The sequence below is a fragment of the Acomys russatus genome, chromosome 8 (genome assembly GCF_903995435.1).
Source record: "Acomys russatus chromosome 8, mAcoRus1.1, whole genome shotgun sequence".
NCBI lineage: Eukaryota > Metazoa > Chordata > Mammalia > Rodentia > Muridae > Acomys > Acomys russatus.
The window spans coordinates 21,639,536-21,658,083 of NC_067144.1; the positions used below are offsets into that span (position 1 = coordinate 21,639,536).

General features: G+C 47.2%; 1 protein-coding gene across 1 annotated transcript in view; it reads left to right on the forward strand.

Annotated features, from left to right (window-relative positions):
* The first annotated feature begins 1,131 nt into the window (after nucleotides 1–1,131).
* The window catches only part of Fstl1 (follistatin like 1), a 54,419-nt gene continuing 37,002 nt past the window's right edge, over nucleotides 1,132–18,548 (forward strand). Inside the window, exons 1-2 of the mRNA XM_051149894.1 lie at nucleotides 1,132–1,275; nucleotides 1,417–1,473. Of these exons, the coding sequence (XP_051005851.1) occupies nucleotides 1,417–1,473 (57 nt within the window). The 5' untranslated portion in view covers nucleotides 1,132–1,275. The remainder of the gene's footprint in view (nucleotides 1,276–1,416; nucleotides 1,474–18,548) is intronic.

Below are 18,548 nucleotides of genomic sequence, written 5' to 3' on the forward strand. Positions count from 1 at the left end.
TATCTTAAACCCCAGCGTGAAAGAACATGGCGATTTTTATTTTATTTTAAGTGCAGACAAGAAGGAGAATACCTGGTGCCAATCTGCTACCAGAGGCAGCTTCTTGAATTTCTGAGTAAGGAAGGAGAGTCTGCAGTGGGAAAGCAGATCTGGGCACAGAACTGAAGGGGCCGCTCAGGAGATCTCTCTCTGAGAAAGCGACTAGGCTGTGGTGACAGCCCTGCTGTGGGGAAAGCACGGGGGTGGGGGTGGGGGTGTTGGAGGCAAGCCATGACAGAAGTAATGAGCAACTCCTGAGCTGGTGGAAAGTGGGGCTCAAAAACCGGATGTTGGGTGTGAGGGTCATGCATAGATTTATTCCTGGTCACCAGAGACAGGAAGTTAGGGCTGAAGAGAGATAGGGGGTCAGCACCCTTATTATAGAGGCAACACACCTTTGTAGACCTCTGGGGGAAAGAAACATCAGTAGGGATGGGAGGCATAAGTACGGAGATTTCCAGAAATGGCAAGGGTGCTGCTAACAGGAGTATTGGTGAGAAGTGGTTGGAGAGGGACCCACGCTCCTGGATTAGAGGGAAGCATATAAAAATGTTGCACCCATGGCTCTTAGCAGAGCAGGGCAGTTATGCCTTTTTCCCAGTGCACCCACAGATAAATACAAAGTAACTACTTTGCTCGCTTGCCTACTTTCTTCTTGAGCCGTAGTAACACCCTCACATCCTCTGCTCTCTTTGAGCAATCAGGGGTGGTTCTGGGATGCTCAGGTTCGAGTCCCAGGCCCGGTATGGGTGCCCACTTGTGCTGCCCACCTTGTAGTCCGCTGCAGCCTGCTGCTAGTTTTTGCAGTCACTCCCGGCTGCCGCAGGACAGCGCCCCTCCCGGGCGTGAGGTTTCCACGGTTTCCCCCTTTATTGTTGCAGTCTCTTCTCCACCCCCGGAGACACGGACACCCAGTGCTTTCTCCTGAGATGCCTGAGGATTCTCGGTAGGGGTCTGAGAGAGGACAGGGATGCCTGCGGTTCATGGACACTCCTGGGCTCCGGGAGGGGACCGGGAGGAGGGAGCGCAGCGGGAGCCGCGGGGGCCGCGCTGCAGAAGGGGAGGAGAATGGGGAGGAGCTGGGGGGCCGGCGGGGGGGGAAGGAGGGGTCTTAAGGGGCGGCGAGTCCAGGTCAGACTTCCTCAGAGCCTGGTGATCGGCGACGCTCCCACCTTCCCCTCTAACTCGCTGCCGCCAACCTGCCCAGCGCCCTCCGGAGCCCAGGACCCGAGCAGGGTGAGTGCGGCGCGGAGGCCGGGTTGCCGCGGGCACCGAGGGTGCTGGGAGGAGGGGGTTGAGTGTACGGGACCCGAGGAAGTTTCCAGGGTCTGAACGGGGCCCAGCGCCTTCAGTCTCACCCGCTTCTCTCTTCTGCAGATGTGGAAACGCTGGCTAGCGCTCGCGTTGGTGACGGTCGCCCTGGTCCATGGTGAGGTAGGTGACCGGTCTCTGGGGTTTGCGCGCCCGGCGGCCAGGCGTGCGCCCCAGGGATGCTCTCTGGGGTAGGACTTGAGGGGCTCCGTCCTTACCATGAAGTGGAACTCAGGCGCGCTCCGAGCAGAAATTCTACTTAACAAACTTAAATCTCAATTTTGAAGAGTTTGGGCCATAAGCTGGAGCCCCACCACGCCTAATATGGAGGGTGGCTATGGAGTGGGGAGAAGGGAACCGACTGGGTGGATAGGAGCGGAGGCAGCAGCCAGAGCTACAGCCCTGTTCAAAAGGCGCCTTGACTTTTGTTCACTTCAGAGGAAACAGAGTAGTTAGGGACTTTTCCTTTCCAAGTCTTTCCTGTTGGGGAAAGATTTAAAAGATTTTTTTTTTTTTTTTAACAGCAAAATGAAATTTCCTTTCTCTCTTATAGAGTGAATTGTGATTCCCTGAAATGCATTTTCTTCTTTGTAAAATGCCCTGGATGTTTGTTGTTGTTATCTGGGCCGCATAAGGGCCTTTTACAATACAAATTTTCCCTTAAACTCAGTTGAGTAAGTGTGGGAATCTGCGGGGCTGTACCCTGTGGGGGCCTCTGGTTTCCAGTTAAAACATGCACAGCTTGTCTCTCTCTCTCTCTCTCTCTCTCTCTCTCTCTCTCTCTCTCTCTCTCTCTCTCTCTCTGTAATGTTTTCTTTTCAACTCCAGTGACCTTCCTGAGACACTACAAACAAACCAACAAAGCCCACGCTCACAAGCCCCTCCATTAACTCAAAGGTTTATGGACAGAAAATAAACAATTCTAAATTCCCTGGGCTCCAGTCTCCAGAAAAGTGAGGTCAGAAACTAAACATTTGATAATTATGGCAGGAAATGTGGAAGGAATTAGAAAGCATGAGAGAGAAGAAATGGAATGCACATTACAAAAGAAATCGCTCCCTGGTGGCTGCTTTATAGCCCCCTCTTTGAGTTTTTCTTTCATATTACAGTTCAGCCCCACCCTGTGCATCACAGCTTGACTATGCCCCAGAATTCACAAATGCGTACAGTCTTCATGACTGAAAGAAAAGAAAAAGCACACACTGTACTGATGTTTTCTTTAATTCACTGCATCATTGATTGAGGCAGAAACAGGCTATTTTTACTCCCAGTGAAGTTAAAAACAGCAAGTATTGATTACGTAGCTATTACTAACATTAAAAATTCTACCTTAACCACAGAGAAACTGAGTCAGCTAAGTTTATGTAACTTCTGAAGTGCCATCAGTTATAACCATGGGGGCAAGCAAAGCCATGTAGCTCCAGACGCAGGCCCACTATCTGGCCCCATTTGCAAGCATGAAGGCTTAGAGTTTTACCAAGTATTTTGATATCAGACACTGGCTGCTGGTATCACTTGTACCATTTCTTTTAAACCCTTTCAGCCCTGTGAGGTGGGCTTTGATAGTCTCATTTTAAGGAGCAGGGAACAAAGTTAAGGAAAGTCGTTAAATTGTCCATGTTCCTATCACTGATTAGCTGTAGAAGTGGATCCATCGTGCCCAGCTGCTCCCTCTACCTTTCAAGCACTCCTCGAGCCCCAGCTGCTCCTCATCCATGTTTCTTCAGAGTTCAAATAGAGGAAATATCCTGGTTAGTGTTATGACCCTCAAAAGACAACTGCTAGCTAGGGTCACTGACCTTTAATCCCAGCACTTTGGAAGCAGAGGCAGGTGGATTCCTGTGAGTTTGAGGCCAGCCTGGTCTACATGGTGAGTTCCAATACAGCCAGAACTACACAGTGAGACCCTGTCTCAGATAATAATGATGGTGATGCTGATGATGACTGATGATAAAATAAAATAGCCAGGTGGTGATGGTGTGCACCTTTAATCCCAGTACTTGGCAGGGGCAGAGGCAGTCAGATCTCTGTGAGTTCCAGGCCAGCCTGATCTATAGAGAGACTTCTGGGATAGCCAGGACTACCCAGAGAAACTCTATCTAGAAAAACCAAATAAGGGGCTGGAGAGATGGCTCAGCAGTTAAGAGCACTGCCTGCTCTTTGAAAGGACCCAGGTTCAATTCCCAGCACCCATATGGAAGCTCACAACTGTCTGTAACTCCAAGATCTGACACCCTCACACCAACGCACATAAATTAAAATTAAAATATTAAAAAAAGAAAAACCAAATAAAATAAAATTTAATAAGCAATCAACAATTAACTAATCAGTTTAAAAGATAACTCCTGTTCCGTGATGGATGAGGTGAATTCCTGGTTGGTTTCACAGCCACGCTTAAGGATTGCCAACTAGTTTGTGAAAAGGCAGAGCCATTTGCAGAAGTAAGAGTTCAGGAAACTGTGACTCATTGGCACAGGCTGTGTCCTAAGGTCTGGGGTCTGGTCTAGCTAACCTGCACTTCACTCAGGCCTCCTCATGCTATTGCACTGCATGGAAAAGCTCACCCCAGCTAGGAAGGCCCCCAACTGCAATTTCCTGCCAGAGCTCTGTGGCTGAACATCCAGTACTCAGTTCCCAGGCAAAACCTGCAGAGACAGAGGCAAAGGGGGAGGGCTGAGGCATGCGCCAGGGAGCCCGTGCAGAAAAGAGGCCATGGGGTCAGGATGCACGCTCTCGGTGAAGAGGGATCACAGCCATGTGCCACAGCCACGATATATTTCATGACTTCACTTTATTAAGGATTATTATCTTTTAATCAACCCAGGCTTTATTGCCTTGACCTTCCAGATAACACTTGGCAAGTTTTAATGCATGTGTTAAATACTGCATTTTTAATCATGGGTGAAAAAGTAAATTAACCCTCTCTGCGGGAGACGTGACTTGGAATACATTTTAAACACTATATTTGCAGTTAACGATGCTTGCAGTAGAATTTTTAACTATAAGAATTGTTAACTATAAGAACATTCAGCAAACACTCAAATATGGTATTTCTAGACTTTTGGCATGAGTCCATTTTAGTAAAATTTAGATCTGCTACAATTGTGCAGATATTTTTGAACTCTCAAAATTAAAAAAAAAAAAAAGAAAGAAAGAAACATAGAAAGTAAAGTGAATTTTCCTGGTGCTTTTTTTGGTTTAACTATCAAACCCAAGGATTAACTGACTTTTTAAAACTGATTGTTTTACGACTCCTGTTGGTTTTTGAAAAAAAACAACAACAACAACAAAACCCACAAAGCCTTCAGAACCAGCTTTTAGAATCAGAGTTGTTCCTTCTTGGGGGTAGCTGGGGTGTAAATTCTATTTGGTTATATTTGAAAAAACTATTACCAAGCCTCACTAAGGGGAAGTATTACATTATTTTCTGTATTGTCCATGGTCTCACACCTGGCACCTCAGAGTAACACTGTGGCCGTTTCTTCCCTCCTCCCTTTGCGTTTACACTACGTTACCACCAGGATGTTCCTTCAGCCAGCCCCCATCAGAATTCCGCCCCACCCCTGTGAGCTCACACACATGTGCTCTTCCGGGCCCTGCATACATCTCTAGACAGACACATATTGGACATGACTGGACAGGGATGGGGCAGCAGCCGAGGGAGGGCTTTTCCCAACACTCACCTCACCCCCACCCCCACGCCCGCCTGCTCTTTCTTTCCAGGCCTCTCCCACAGGGACAATGACCACAGTAATGCAATAGAGGGGGTGATACAGACGATTCCAGGCGTCGGTCTGTGTGCCCCTGGAGTCCTGAGGACTGCGATGCAGTCCCTCTGACATGACAGACTATAGAGGAGACACACAGCCCAGCTGCCTGCTCCAGGAGGACAATTTTAGTAAGTGTCCCGGTGCCCCCTGCGTGTCCTGGCTTATTTTTTTTACTCTGGTTCCCAGAATTCCAGTGTCTTGAAACTCATTATTATAAATTACATATACAAGGGACAGATTTATAGAGGAGAGCACTCATTCCAGCAAGAAATTCACACTTGAGCCGTGAGCTGGGAATGTGTCTCTTGAGGCAGTAGTGTGGCGAGGCGGTAACAGTTCTACAGACATGTGCACTGTGCTTAGCCGTTAGGCATGCCACGCTAGCAGACTGTCAGGACTTTGTCCCTCGGAAGTCACACTGCTTAATGTCATTTACACCTCCCCACCTGCATGTAGTTAACCACTAGGGTTTTGTCTGCTGGGCTGGGAAGGGTTGGGAGCACCTCTGCGTTCTATAGAATTGTCCTCGAGCCTCGTATAACCCCCACCCCCCCCACCCTCAATTGCAGTTTCTGAACACTTGCAGCTTACACGTTCGCCACCAAAATCATCTCCTGTTTATCCTGTAGCAAATAAACTACTTGCTGTGATCCCGAAGGCGCTGTTGGGAATTGAGAAGTTAAAACGTAGCAGGGACGCTAGCCCAAACAGATGGCCAAGCACCTGGCAGATGGAGGCGCTGCTGCTGTCAGTGTCTTTAGAAGGTGGATGCATTACAGCTCCCACCAAAGTGAACTGGAAGTTTGTGCAAACGTTTGAAGGGCTGTAGTGGGAAGAGAGTGTAGAGGTTATGGCTGGGGTGGATATTAGGACCCCGGAGATATGTCCTGAAGAAACAGTTGGCGAGACAGCAGCACAGGCCTAGGCAAGAAGAACAAGTAAAAGATAAGCTGTAAATACCCAGGGCCACACTGGCGAATTGGAAATGTGGTGACTTATTTTTCTTTCTCCTCTCCAAATACCTTGACAATCTGTTTTAATGAGCAGCCATCCATTTTATTGGCTTCATAATACCAGCTATTATGTTATTAGGGGAAAATGTGAAATATGCTCCTTTTGTAAGTCAGAGGGTGAAGACCTTGGAAGTTAAATGCGTAAGCCTTCCCAGGTTGCCTAATTGCAAACCCTGTGGTTTTGGCAAGGATGCTCTCCCCAAAAGTGCGCCACGGATGGCACGTCTGTTTCCATCAGGCATGGCACTGTCTGCTTCAGGTCAACCATAGCCTCACATGTTCACAGAGCAGAGTCCAGGATGATGGGCGAGGCTTGATCTCTGCTCCAGTTCCTTACTGTCTACTGGCTGGTCAGGAGCTTTAAGTACTAACAGATAAAATGTAAATTAGAATAACACTATTAGCAAATGGATCCAAAGACAGCCTGGTCAACATCAAGAGTTCCAGGCCAGCCAGACCTACACAGTAAGACCATGTCTCAAAAAAAAAAAAAAAAAAAGGAGCTTTTCTGTTACATTAACATAGATCCTCCCATAATTCTGAAAATTCCATTTTTAAAAGATTTATTTATAGCTGGGCATGGTGGCACACGCTTATAATCCCAGCATTCAGGGAGGCAAAGGCAGGTGGATCTCTGTGAATTCTTTTATGTGTGTGAGTATTCTGCCTGTATGTATATCTGTGCATCCCCTGTGTACCTGGTTCCCTTGGAGATCAGAAAAGGGTACCATGCCACCTGGGACTGAAGTTATGGATGGCTGTAATCTGCCATGTAGGTGCTGGGACTCGAACCTGGGTCCTCTGCAAAAGGTTCTTAACGCCCGAGCCATCTCTCCAGCCCTGGAAACTCCTCTACATTAGTAAAATATACACATCATCTATAACATGAAGCTCGAAAAGCTTTTATAACCCAAACATTCCCAGATAGCCACTGCTCAGTTACGACAGAGGGAGTTGGTGAAGAAAGGCTACAAATTCAAGGTAGAAAAGACTCATAGTAGAAACAGTGTGTGAAGGGGTTTGGCCCCGGCATACTGCATCATTCCTTGCTGAAGAGTGGCTTCCAATTAATCAGTCTTTTGGTGTCTAGTAACATTTGGCGATTTTTAAAAAAATATTTATTTATTTATTATTTGTACAGTATTCTGCCTGCATATTTGTCTGCAGGCCAGAAGAGAACATAGATAGTTGTGACCTACCATGTGGTTGCTGGGAATTGAACTCAGGACCTTTGGAAGAACAGACAGTGTTCTTAACTTCTGAGCCATCTCACCAGCCCTCATTTGGCGATTTTTTAGTCCATGTTTTAGCAATAATGAATTTTTATGAATCAGTGAAAAGGTTAATTAACTCTCTCCAGGAGTCTTGCAATTTAGGTGTTATGTAAGTACTTGGATGTGCAGCTAATTAGTAAGGAGAGTCTTCCTAAGATGCCAGTCACGTTATTTAGAACAGCTGTAAATTTACAACTGCCCTGACATCTAGTAGGAGAGGGGAGGGCACAGCCATGTGTGCCTTCTGAGCTGTGTTACAAAGCCTTACCCAGAGGTAGTGGGATTGGAGATAGTTGTACTCTTTGTTCTAGTCTCTTCTATGTTTTCTCGGTTTTGATGAGTCTATCTAAGCACATGTGATCTGTGCGTATGGGTGGGTGTTGACGTGCGTGGGAACACCTCATGGGGCGCCGTGCCTATGTGCGTGAATGTGTGTGGAGACCCAAGGCTGACGCTGGATGTCTTTATCTGTCCTTCTCCACCTTATTAACTGAGCCAGGGTCTTTCCGTTCCACCCAGAGTGCAGAGCTATGACTGACAAGACAGCCACCTTAATCTGAGGAGTCCCTCCCTGTCTCTGCCTTCAAAGTACAGGGCTTGAAGGCAGGCTACCGTGCCCATCCGACATGTCCGTGGGCTCTGGGCATCTGGATTCCCTTTCTTACATTTGCGTGGCCAGTGCTTTCCTACCGAGCCATCTTCCCATCCCACCATTAACGTTTTCTTCAAATAAAATGATATTAGGAGGATAAATCCCTCTTGAAGAAGAAAATGGTCACAGGAATCCTTATGACATCAAGGTCCTAGATGAAATATCAAAAAAAAAATGTAAGACCAGCAGGGATTGCTTTAAGAGAATATGGCGGGCGAGGCTCAACAACTATTGGGTCTTTCAGAGAATTGATCAAATCAGTAGACTATGGTGATCTTATTAAACACCATAGGCAATGAATTCAGTACCTGCCTACACTGGAATAAATGCCCTGCTGAGATGGCATGAACAAGGCATACATGGAACCCCTACGTTCCCCTACCCACGACAGACATTACTAGTCAATCATAGCATTCTTTCCTACTGATTTCAGAGGAGGTTTGAAAGTCCTATTGAACAATATCCCATGTAGCCATGAGCAATCAGTCAGAGTCTCTGTGTGAGATGAAAGCTATTTGTCATTTCTTCCGGAATTCTCAATCCACTTTATGGCGAGCACTGAAAAAAAAAAAAATTGAACTGAAATTATGATAATTAGAAGGGAGAGTTCAGGACGGTGCGACTGACATAGACAACAGAAGCAAGAGGCGATGGTGGCGATGTTAAAAGTCTCAGGAGACACCACGTGCCGGTTTGTGGCCCAGGCATCTACGTTTCTTTGGGTAGATGTGAACACCATATAGTAAACCATACCCTTTCATGTTGGCAGTCAGTGATGTCATGGCAGTGAGCGTTTTCTTGGCTGCCTTGATGAAATGCACGCTTGCCCTAGCTAAGACTAGAAAAGCTGCTGCTGCTGCTGTCATAGATAGCAGCCTCTCCATTAGCAGCCTGGCAGTAACTTGCTAATAGAATGTTCTCTGGGTAGTTGGGAGTACAAAATATAGCCTGTAAATTTGCATTTTCTGCTGTGGTTGAAAGCTTTCCATGTAATCTCCTCACGGACTTTTTATGTCCTCATTTGGAAGTAATCACTATTACACTCTCCCCAGGATTAAGTCTGAATTTATGATGCCTGGTGTGTCCTCTGATTAGTGCCAGGCACTACTTGTAACCACTCAGGCCAGTCTCAACTGAATCATGTGGCATATGGCAAAAAGCTATGTTGTGTTGCAGACACGTGTGCTTGTGAGCATCTGTGTGTATGTGAATGTGTGTGTGTGTGTGTGTGTGTGTGTGTGTGAGAGAGAGAGAGAGAGAGAGAGAGAGAGAGATGGGATGTTTGAATTCATGTAGGGGAAGTGATTCTTTTCTCCTTTGTTGTTTTCGAAATTAAAATCTCGTATCTGAGGGGGAAAAAGCTGTCTCTCCCCAGCGTTTCACTTAACCTTCAGTGATGCTTAATAAATATGACTTATGAATCTGCAGAAGCCTCAGGCATTATTACCTCATGGCTCTTCCTGGGCTGAGATGCCGGTCACTCTGCGCATGCTCTTCCATCAGCAGCTGTGTGAGACTGAGAGGGCTCTACAGGTCTTTTCCTGGATGTCCTGCCGCCATCAGCACTGTATGCAGCCCCAAATGCATCTGGTCATTAGACCCTCCAGGAATAAGTAGCCCTTCCTCACTTCTTGCCTCTGGTTTAGAAAATTCTGAAATGCAGCAATGAGATGTGTGGCCCCTGCGCACCCACAATTCCAGAGGCCACCCCTGTGCAGCTGGTATCATTTCTGCCTCTGGCCTCGTCTTCTACATCAGTGGGTCGGTCATCTGTGGCAGCCTTTTGTACAGAACTTTGTCTGAAATGGTGTCTCTTATGTTCTCTGGCGTTTTCCCATGCTCTTGTCATTCAGAGGTTCCCCGAGACCTCATCCCCCCCTCAGTTGTCTCTTATTCTCAATGTAGGTATCTCCAACTCTGCATCATTTGTTTATCTGTTTTTATTTATGCCAAAGTGTTGAACCCTAGGCCTAACTCAGCCTAGCCAAGAGCTCCACACTGCACATGTCCCCCAACCCTTACGGCAGAATCTTGCTACGTACCTCAGGCTGGCCTTGAATTTGTAATGCTCCAGCCTCTGCATCCCAAATGCAGAGATGACAGGCCGGAGCCACTATGCCCGCCCCCCCCCCCCAAGTCTGTCTTTTACATAGATCCATTACAGAGCGCTTTTGTCATTAGGAGTGACAGCGTAGAATGGTGAGATCGACTGTGACACGTCCTGGGATGTGTTGCTTAACAGTCAGGAGTACAGCACCTGTGAAGGAAAGCCACCAGTCCTGCTAAGAAAGCGCCACTCCATCCAGAGCCCAGCCTGACTCCAGACTCAGATGCTCCCAGCCACCTGGTCCCAGGCCAGGATGCCTCTACCATTCTGCCCCCCTCTCTCTCTCCCTCCCTCCCTCTCTCTCTCTCCTTCACCCCCCCTCATGTTCTTCAACCTTCACAAAACACCCACAAGCCTCCTGCTTGTCCACAGAAGTTTACACTCGCAAACCCTATGTGTTCCTTGGCATCACTTGTCTGAAACCATTCGTTTTCTCTAAGTCAACTGGAAAGAGAAAAGCCAAAGGCCTCACACAAGAACCTAGTCATGGGAGCTTTCAGTCTAGTGCTGCGGTTCTCAACTTGTGGGTCGCAACCTGATGACCCCTCTGAAAACAGGGGTCAACTCAGACCATCGGAAAAACACAGATATCTATATTATGATTCATAACCGCAGCAAAATTGCAGTTATGAAGTAGCAACAAAATAAAGAGTTTATAGTTGGAGGTCACCACAACATGAGGAACTGGATTAAAGGGTTGCAGCATCAGGAAGGTTGAGAGCCACACATCTAGTAGGAGAAGTAGGCAGGGAAGGTCAGAATGGTCCTGAGTGAGAAATTGAGACAGGACTGAGATCTAGGAAAGCCTATCAGAGGAAATACTCCACAGCTGAGCTTAGAAAAGGGCCTACTGTGTAGCACACGCAGAAAGAGAGCTTCTATTTACTTCTCACAAACTGATAAGTAATTATTAAAATGTTCATTTTACTCATGAAGAACCTATTCAATCGCCCCACATCAGCAAGTAGTGGAGCCAGGATGTAAATCCCAAAGTCAAAGCTCAGGGAGCAAAGCTCCCTGTGTCTTATTTCCAGAAGTCAGCCTCTGAAAACACAGGGAGAGTGTTGCTTGTGGTACGGACTCAGCATTGGACAGTCCTAGCCGGTTGCTAAACAGCTCTTGTACCTGAGCTGATACTCCAGCCTTGCCTGGTCCAGCCACATGAATGCGATCATGACCTGGGTTTGAATCCGGCCCCAGCTGCCTCTCTGATACCCGCCGAACTGTGGGTTCTTATTTGGGAACATTGGCAGTTAATGGCCAGTGACTCGGGAGATGTTTTAAGGCAGTTTCTAGGTTCTTCGAGAAGTAGTCCCAATTGTTCCATACTGCTTAAAGCCAGACTTCAAAATGGCTCTAAACACCAATCTAGTTGCTAAGTATGGTTGCCTGTTGCACAGATATGCCTGCCTGAGGAGCCAGATGGGGCCCATTCTGTGCTACACTGTACTCACCAAGCCATGTGCCCTGGCACAAGGCCCCTCTGCCACCCAGAAGAAAAGCCCCTTTCCCCACGAACTGCATGGCAAAGCGCCCCACAGCCAACATTACCTCTGAGTCATAAGCATATTGGACTGTGGTCGCCATTTCTATGTCTGTACATTTTAATCCACTAGTTTCATCAGAGTCCTGAGGCCTCCCTCAAAAGCACGTTCTTTTTATGCACGAGCTGTAATAACACAACTGGAAAAAAATTTTAAAACATGGTCCTTCGCTCCTGCCCCTACAGTGTGCCTCTTTTGGCTGATGCTCACTTCAATTTGGCTGGGGAACTCTGAGTTCTCCAGGACTAAGAAGAGCATCCCAATGTCCGCGCCCCCCTCCCACCCCCCCCCCCGTGGATTGATTAGCAGAACTTCCCTCAGCCTATAGCTGATCCCAGGCCCTGGGACCAAATGCCTTAGATAGATAGAGCGAGCCCCCAGCCTGGAGCCCCGGGAGAGGTTGTGTCATATGTTTGCATTAGCCAAACAAAGAGCTACAGGCTTTCTAGCCTGGCTCCCCTCCTCCCCGACTCGCCCCTCCACTAGGAGAGGCCAGCTAAAGTCTAGACAGCGGCTGCTTGGCACCATGCCTTCCTAGCAGCCTGCAGGGCTCTGCAGCCCCAGCTGCCTTTCCAGTACTCGGTCTGGTTTCTTTCCTTGCTCATTTCCTGCCTTTCTCAAAGTCAGCCCCGAGTTCCTGAGTTGTCTTGGAGGACTGGCTTGTACCCACACATTAGTAAGAAGCAAGTGAGTCGGCTGATGAGCCTGCCCAGGACTACACTGCCTTGTGAGGTTTCTGAACTGATGGGTAATAGCTGGCTACCCGGGCCAGAATTAAGTGTCCTTGGTGGGAGCTAGCCTCAAGCAAGCCTCCATCTTTGGCCAGAGAAGGCTGGAGTGAATTACCCAGTGGTACCCAAAGTGCAAACTGAGATAAACATTTAACCCCTCGTCCCCCCAAAAAGAGTTGAGAGTGGCCTGCAGTTTGAAGATCTATCCATAGAAACCCGCCCATTTTTGGATTGTCAAAATACTCTGTTTGGAGAAGTAGGGTGTTTGATTAGCTCTCGTCTTAACTGTCCATCTATGGGGAGGCAGAGGCTGACCAAGGAGTAAGAAAAAAAGAATGAAAGAAAGCCCTGCCCTTATGCATTGAGTACAGCACAGAGGCTCAGAATGCGGTGCCTGACTTGTCTTCATGCCCCAGAATCCTAAGCCCTGAATACTCCACTGATAGGAGTCATTTGGTTTTCTATTTCAAATGGCAACTGTGCATCAACACTGGAGGGATGTGGGGGGTGGGGGAGAGGAAGATGCCAAATCCTTCCCCTTAGGATTTAGGGAGAGACCTAAAAGCAACAATGATGACAATGATGGCAAAATGTAGATCAATCCAAAGTCCGAAGATTTTTCTGGACAAAACCAACTTCCTCCTGACTTGTGGAAACATTCACATTTTCCTCCAAAATAATGATGATGATGATAATGATGACGATGGTGGTGGTGGTGATGATGATGATGATGGTGGTGGTGATGATGATGATGGTGGTGGTGATGATGATGACGATGGTGGTGGTGGTGGTGATGATGATGATGGTGGTGGTGATGATGATGGTGGTGGTGATGATGATGATGGTGGTGGTGGTGATGATGATGATGATGGTGGTGGTGATGATGATGATGGTGGTGGTGATGATGATGACAGTGGTGGTGGTGGTGATGATGATGACAGTGGTGGTGGTGGTGGTGATGATGATGATGGGGACGCAGCACTGCAAATGGTGTACAAAAAATAGCTCTCTGGAAATGCTTCTTGCCTCGCAGCACGTTGCCTGGCCCGCAGCCAGGACCTAGGCGGTCATGAACAGGTGTCGATGAATGTCCTGCTTTGGCGCCCTGGCCCTGATCTCTTGAGTGCTTGCGGCTGCCTCCAGCTCTGGTCCTTGTCTTTGTCATCAGCACTGAGATAAGGTGGCTTGTTGGAGTGACCCGCTTGGTGTCATGCCCTGGCTCCTGTTCCCAAGCCCTCGTGGATAGCCAGGTGCTAAATTGCCCTGACTTTTGGTCTTGACCAGGGTCTAGTCATGCAATGTATGTCCTTCCTAATAAAGGTTGTTGAACACATGTATGTCAGAACTGTACACATGTATGTCACACATTTTCACATGCACACACGTGCACACTGGCTTAAATTTCACCCCTTGGGGAAACACAGCCACCTGCAAGTATCTCATACTTACCTCAACAATAGATCGCTATGGAAACTAACGGGGAGAGGCAAATGTGCATTAGAATTCCCTCTGCTTAGCCGGCTTGCTTTACCGTTTGACTTCTATGTACTGCCATGATGTCACTCTAAGCCTAGTTAAGTAGTGCTTATTTTTGTGATTATGACATTTGCCTGCTAGTGAACTCACATGTTATTCAGTCTAGTCAGTCAATCCTTCTACTTTAACTGCCCCCGTGCGCCCCCCCCCAAAAAGTCAGAATGCCTGCAATTAGTTAAGCCAACTAGGTTTTGGAGAGGGATCCATGTTTGGGGCAAAACATTTATAAAAGAACAAGAAGATGGATAAGGAATTCCAAGGCAGCCCAGGGGAATTCCTGGTTACTGTCACGGGGATCGCTGGATCATTTAAGCCTTACAGTGATTTTGATCCAGGAAGCATATCTGCTGGAGCAGCTACATCGAGTGAAGAGATTGTTCAGGTGCTCATAGTGAGTGTAGACACCCAAGTCCTCTTTAATAATAGCCTGTGTCTTGAGAGCTCAGGGAGACTTCATAGCTTCCAGCTGGCCCAGCCCAGTTCACAGAAGCTTCTGTAGGAGAGGCAAATGTATGCACCCATTCATTCACAGATGGCTAGAGCAGCCTTCTGGAAATGCCGTAACTGATTCCACAGTCAATTAGGGCAGGGCCAGCCTACCCCAGAAACTGCAGGCTCTTCTAGTCCCAAGAATCTCAGGAATGTGATGTGCCCAGTTGCTCTGTCCAGTCCCCTTCTCTTCTTTCCTTCGTTTTCCACTTCTTTTCCTGTCTTGGCCTGTGTTGCCTTGGCTTAGCTGACAGGCACGGAGGGAATCAGACTTCCTGGGTAGGCATTTATCTTAAAGGCAGGGCTTTCTCTTTCTGCATCGGCTGGTGTCTGCATCTTGTTCATCAAGATTTCTGTAATGCGCCATGGACTGGCTAAGGACCAAGAAAAACCCAGCCGAGGAACACCCGCTGCCTTTGGCTTCCTCAACTTCCCTTCTGGAAGGTGGCAGAAGGAGAGTGAGGGCTGGCATCCGGGAGCTTACTAAAGGTTGGGTGTAATATAGGTTCAGACTTCACTGTGTGGCTGTCACGGGAAGGAATGACAGTATTCCACTTGGGCCCCACCCTTTGGCTCTCAGACTATTGAAACAACTGACCCCAAGAGAATCAAATTACTCCAGGAAGCTCATGCTGGAAAAGCCTGAAGCCTGGTGCCTGCCAGAGGGGGAGCTTGTCTCCTAGGAGGAGATTGAACGGGCTCTTACCGCTTGTCAGACCACCTTGCAGAAGTGTCCAGAGTCAGTGATGGGGGGCAGGGCCACACCTTTACCTGGACTACTTAGCACACCTGATGTCCTCTGTTTAAACCTAAATATCACTAGGACACTGACAATGGACTTGTGTGGCACTCTTCCTAATGTGGCCACATTGAATACAACTCCTTTTTTTTTTTTTTTTTTTTTTTCTTTCCATGATTACTTGTTTGCTGACTGGTTTATTGAGGACTGGAGACCCAGCTTGACTTATTTTAGAGGTTGCCAGGGCCCAGGTTAGGTCCCTAATAACTTCAGGCTTATTTCTTTTCAAAACTTATATTATTTTTATTTACTTATTTATAATTTATTTGGTGTGTGTTTATTTAATTGAGAGAGAGAGAGAGAGAGAGAGAGAGAGAGAGAGAGAGAGAGAGAGAGAGAGAGAGAGAGTGTGTGTGTGTGTGTGTGTAGGTGCCCATGGAGGTCAGAGACATTAGTTCCCTGACCTGGAGTCCGGTTGTTTGTGAACCATCAGATGTGGCTGCCAGGAACTGAACTCTGGTCTTCTGGAAAGGCTGAATGCACTGTTCACTGCTGAACCCTCTCTCTAGATCTCTTTTTCTTTTCTTTTTTTTGGGGGGGCGATGGGGCAGGAGAGGGTGGTTTGAGACAGGGTTTCTTCTCTGTGTAGCCTTGGCTGTCCTGGAACCTGCTCTGTAGACCAGGCTAGCCTCAAACTGAGGCTGCCTCTGCCTCTTGAGTGCTGGGATTAAAGGCATGAACCACCACTGCCCAGCCAGACTCTTATTCCTTAAAACAATTTTTAAGGGACCATATTAGTTTCAGGACAATGATAAAATCAACAATTTTCCCCTAGAAATACAACTGGAAAAAAGTCTGTTTGTTTTCTACAAAAGGACCTGTATAATTTTTCTGGATGAGACACAGACATTTTGTTTGTTTGTTTGTTTGTTTATGCATTCATTATCCTGTTTTAGGCACTTTTTAATTCCCCCAAGAGCCACGGTGGTGACACAGAATTGCACAAGACAACTAATGTTCGAGGATTTTGAACTAATTCTGTCATTTTGTAGCTTAGGAAATTACATTTTCCCTCAAAATCCCTTTACACGTTTAGTCAAACAGAAGGCTCCTCGCGTCTTGCTTAAGTTGTTCCACTGAATGGTGGTTTAATTAGGAGCCTGTCCCCACACATTCTGTTTCCTTGGTTGGGTGGGTATTTTTACAGGTGATGTTGTCATTTTGCTCGGTGTAAATGGGATTGTCATTTAGGGATTATACTTACTCAAGTTACAGTAACCTGGGATGTAAAGACTCCTCATTCCTAGGTGGCTGCTTTTTAATTATCAGAAATGTCTTCTTTCTGCTTACGCTGGGGGTAGGGGGTGGGGTGGCTTTCAGTGTTGCTGGCTGTGTGTGTGTGTGTGTGTAATGTGAGTGTGGTGTGAATTGTGTGTGTGTAGTGTGAGAGTATGTATTGTGAAGTGTGTGTGTGTGTGTGTGTGTGTGTGTGTGTGTGTGTATAGTGTGAGTGTGTTTGACTCCTGGGTACCTGGATACTATTATAGCCTCTAGACTGCCATTCTGTGGCCTCAGATGTGACAGTAGCCATATTCAGAAAGCCATAACACTCCCTTTAAGGGAGAAACAAAGGTTAAGGATTTTTAAGGCTGAGAATGTGATCTTCCCTGCTGATTCTTGTCCTAGAAAGGAAGTGTGTGTGTGTGTGTGTGTGTGTGTGTGTAGCAGGGCAGATAGGAAGCTGAAAGCAAAATAGGCACCACTGGGGGAGGAAAGGGACCAGTAAGAGGAAAGTGGGGGGCAGGGATGGAAGGGCCGCAGAGATGTCATGGTTTGTATGACGTTGCCATAGTGAAGCCCAATGCTTTACACACTAGTAAAATAGGAACATAGGAAATGGTGAGAGGGAAGATGGGGACCAGCTGGGATGCAGGTGGGAACCAAATGAAGGGTGAGGCAATACGGCGAAGAATTACTGATCTGTCTCTTAATCGCTTCCTGAGAATGAACCCTGAGAAGACACTACAGATAGGTTGGGCGATTGCGAAGATTTCCTGAGTGGGTGGCCTGCTGGGTTGGTTGTTTTTGCAAAGTTAATATGTGGTCTGCAAGAAAGCATCAAGTGCAATGACTAAGTAAATCTGTCAATTAACATACTACCCGAACACAGTGTGTAGCAAGGGAGGTGTCCTATTCAAAGTGTCTTCAGAAGGTAAGTGCGCTGTTGATAGTGGTTACTCTTGTCACGGGATTCGATCCTGGGAGGCAGTGGAACTGCAGAGAAAGGCATGAAGTGTAACCCTGGAGTGCCCGTTAGGCGATGTTAACTGGTTTTTAAGTACAGGACTTTTTAGAGCTTTGCTGGGATCCCTGTGCATCGTCAGCATATATGAGAAAGAAAGCATTTCCCTGCAGAACACCATTTAAAAAACTAGCATAAATCTCTCTCTCTCTCTCTCTCTCTCTCTCTCTCTCTCTCTCTCTCTCTCTCTCTCTCTCATACGCACACACACACACCACACGCACACATGCACCCAAGCTGACCTCAAAATCCTGGGCAAACCTCCAACCCCCACTTTCAGATGCTGGGATTATGTGTGAGCCCAGCTGTCAGAGAATATTTCCAGGCTAGTGTTCCAGGCGATCATCCGGACAAACTTCTGCAAGCAGAGTCTGTGTCATGGAAGTGGTACCTCTCTGGAGCCCAGGACTAGACTAAGGAGGAGTCTGGGGGTGACTCTGGCTGATGCCATCTCCATGGTTCTGTCCATACCTGCCTCTGGGTATTTGGGTATCAATCAAAAGTACTCAAGAATTTTCTCTGAACTAAGACAGGCTGTCATGGTGTTGATCTAGCTGGCCTGAACTCAATATGTAAATCAGATTGATCTAAAATCCTACCTAATAGCTGGCTCAGTGTTGCACGCCTGTAATCCCAGCACTTGGAGAGGCAGAGGCAGGTGGATGTCTGTGAGTTTGAGGCCAGCCTGGTTTACAAGTCGAATCCAGGACAGCCAGGGCTACCCAGAGAAACCCTGTCTCAAAAAAGACCAAACAACAACAACAAACAAACAAACAAACAAACAGAAAACTCCACCCAAGTGCTGGGATTAAAGGTGAACGCCACCACACCTGGCTGTCCCTGGTGTTTTACTTTCACTACCCAAACTCTAGGGGTTTTTTGTTTTTGTTTTTGTTTTTGTTTTTTGTTTGTTTTGTTTGTTTGTTTGTTTTTAAGAAAATTCTACTCTGGGCTCTACTGTCAGAATGCATGACCTGTGTTGAGTGTCCTCCGATCATTGCCACCACTGCAGGCAGTGCAGGCCACCGTCACAGCATGCCT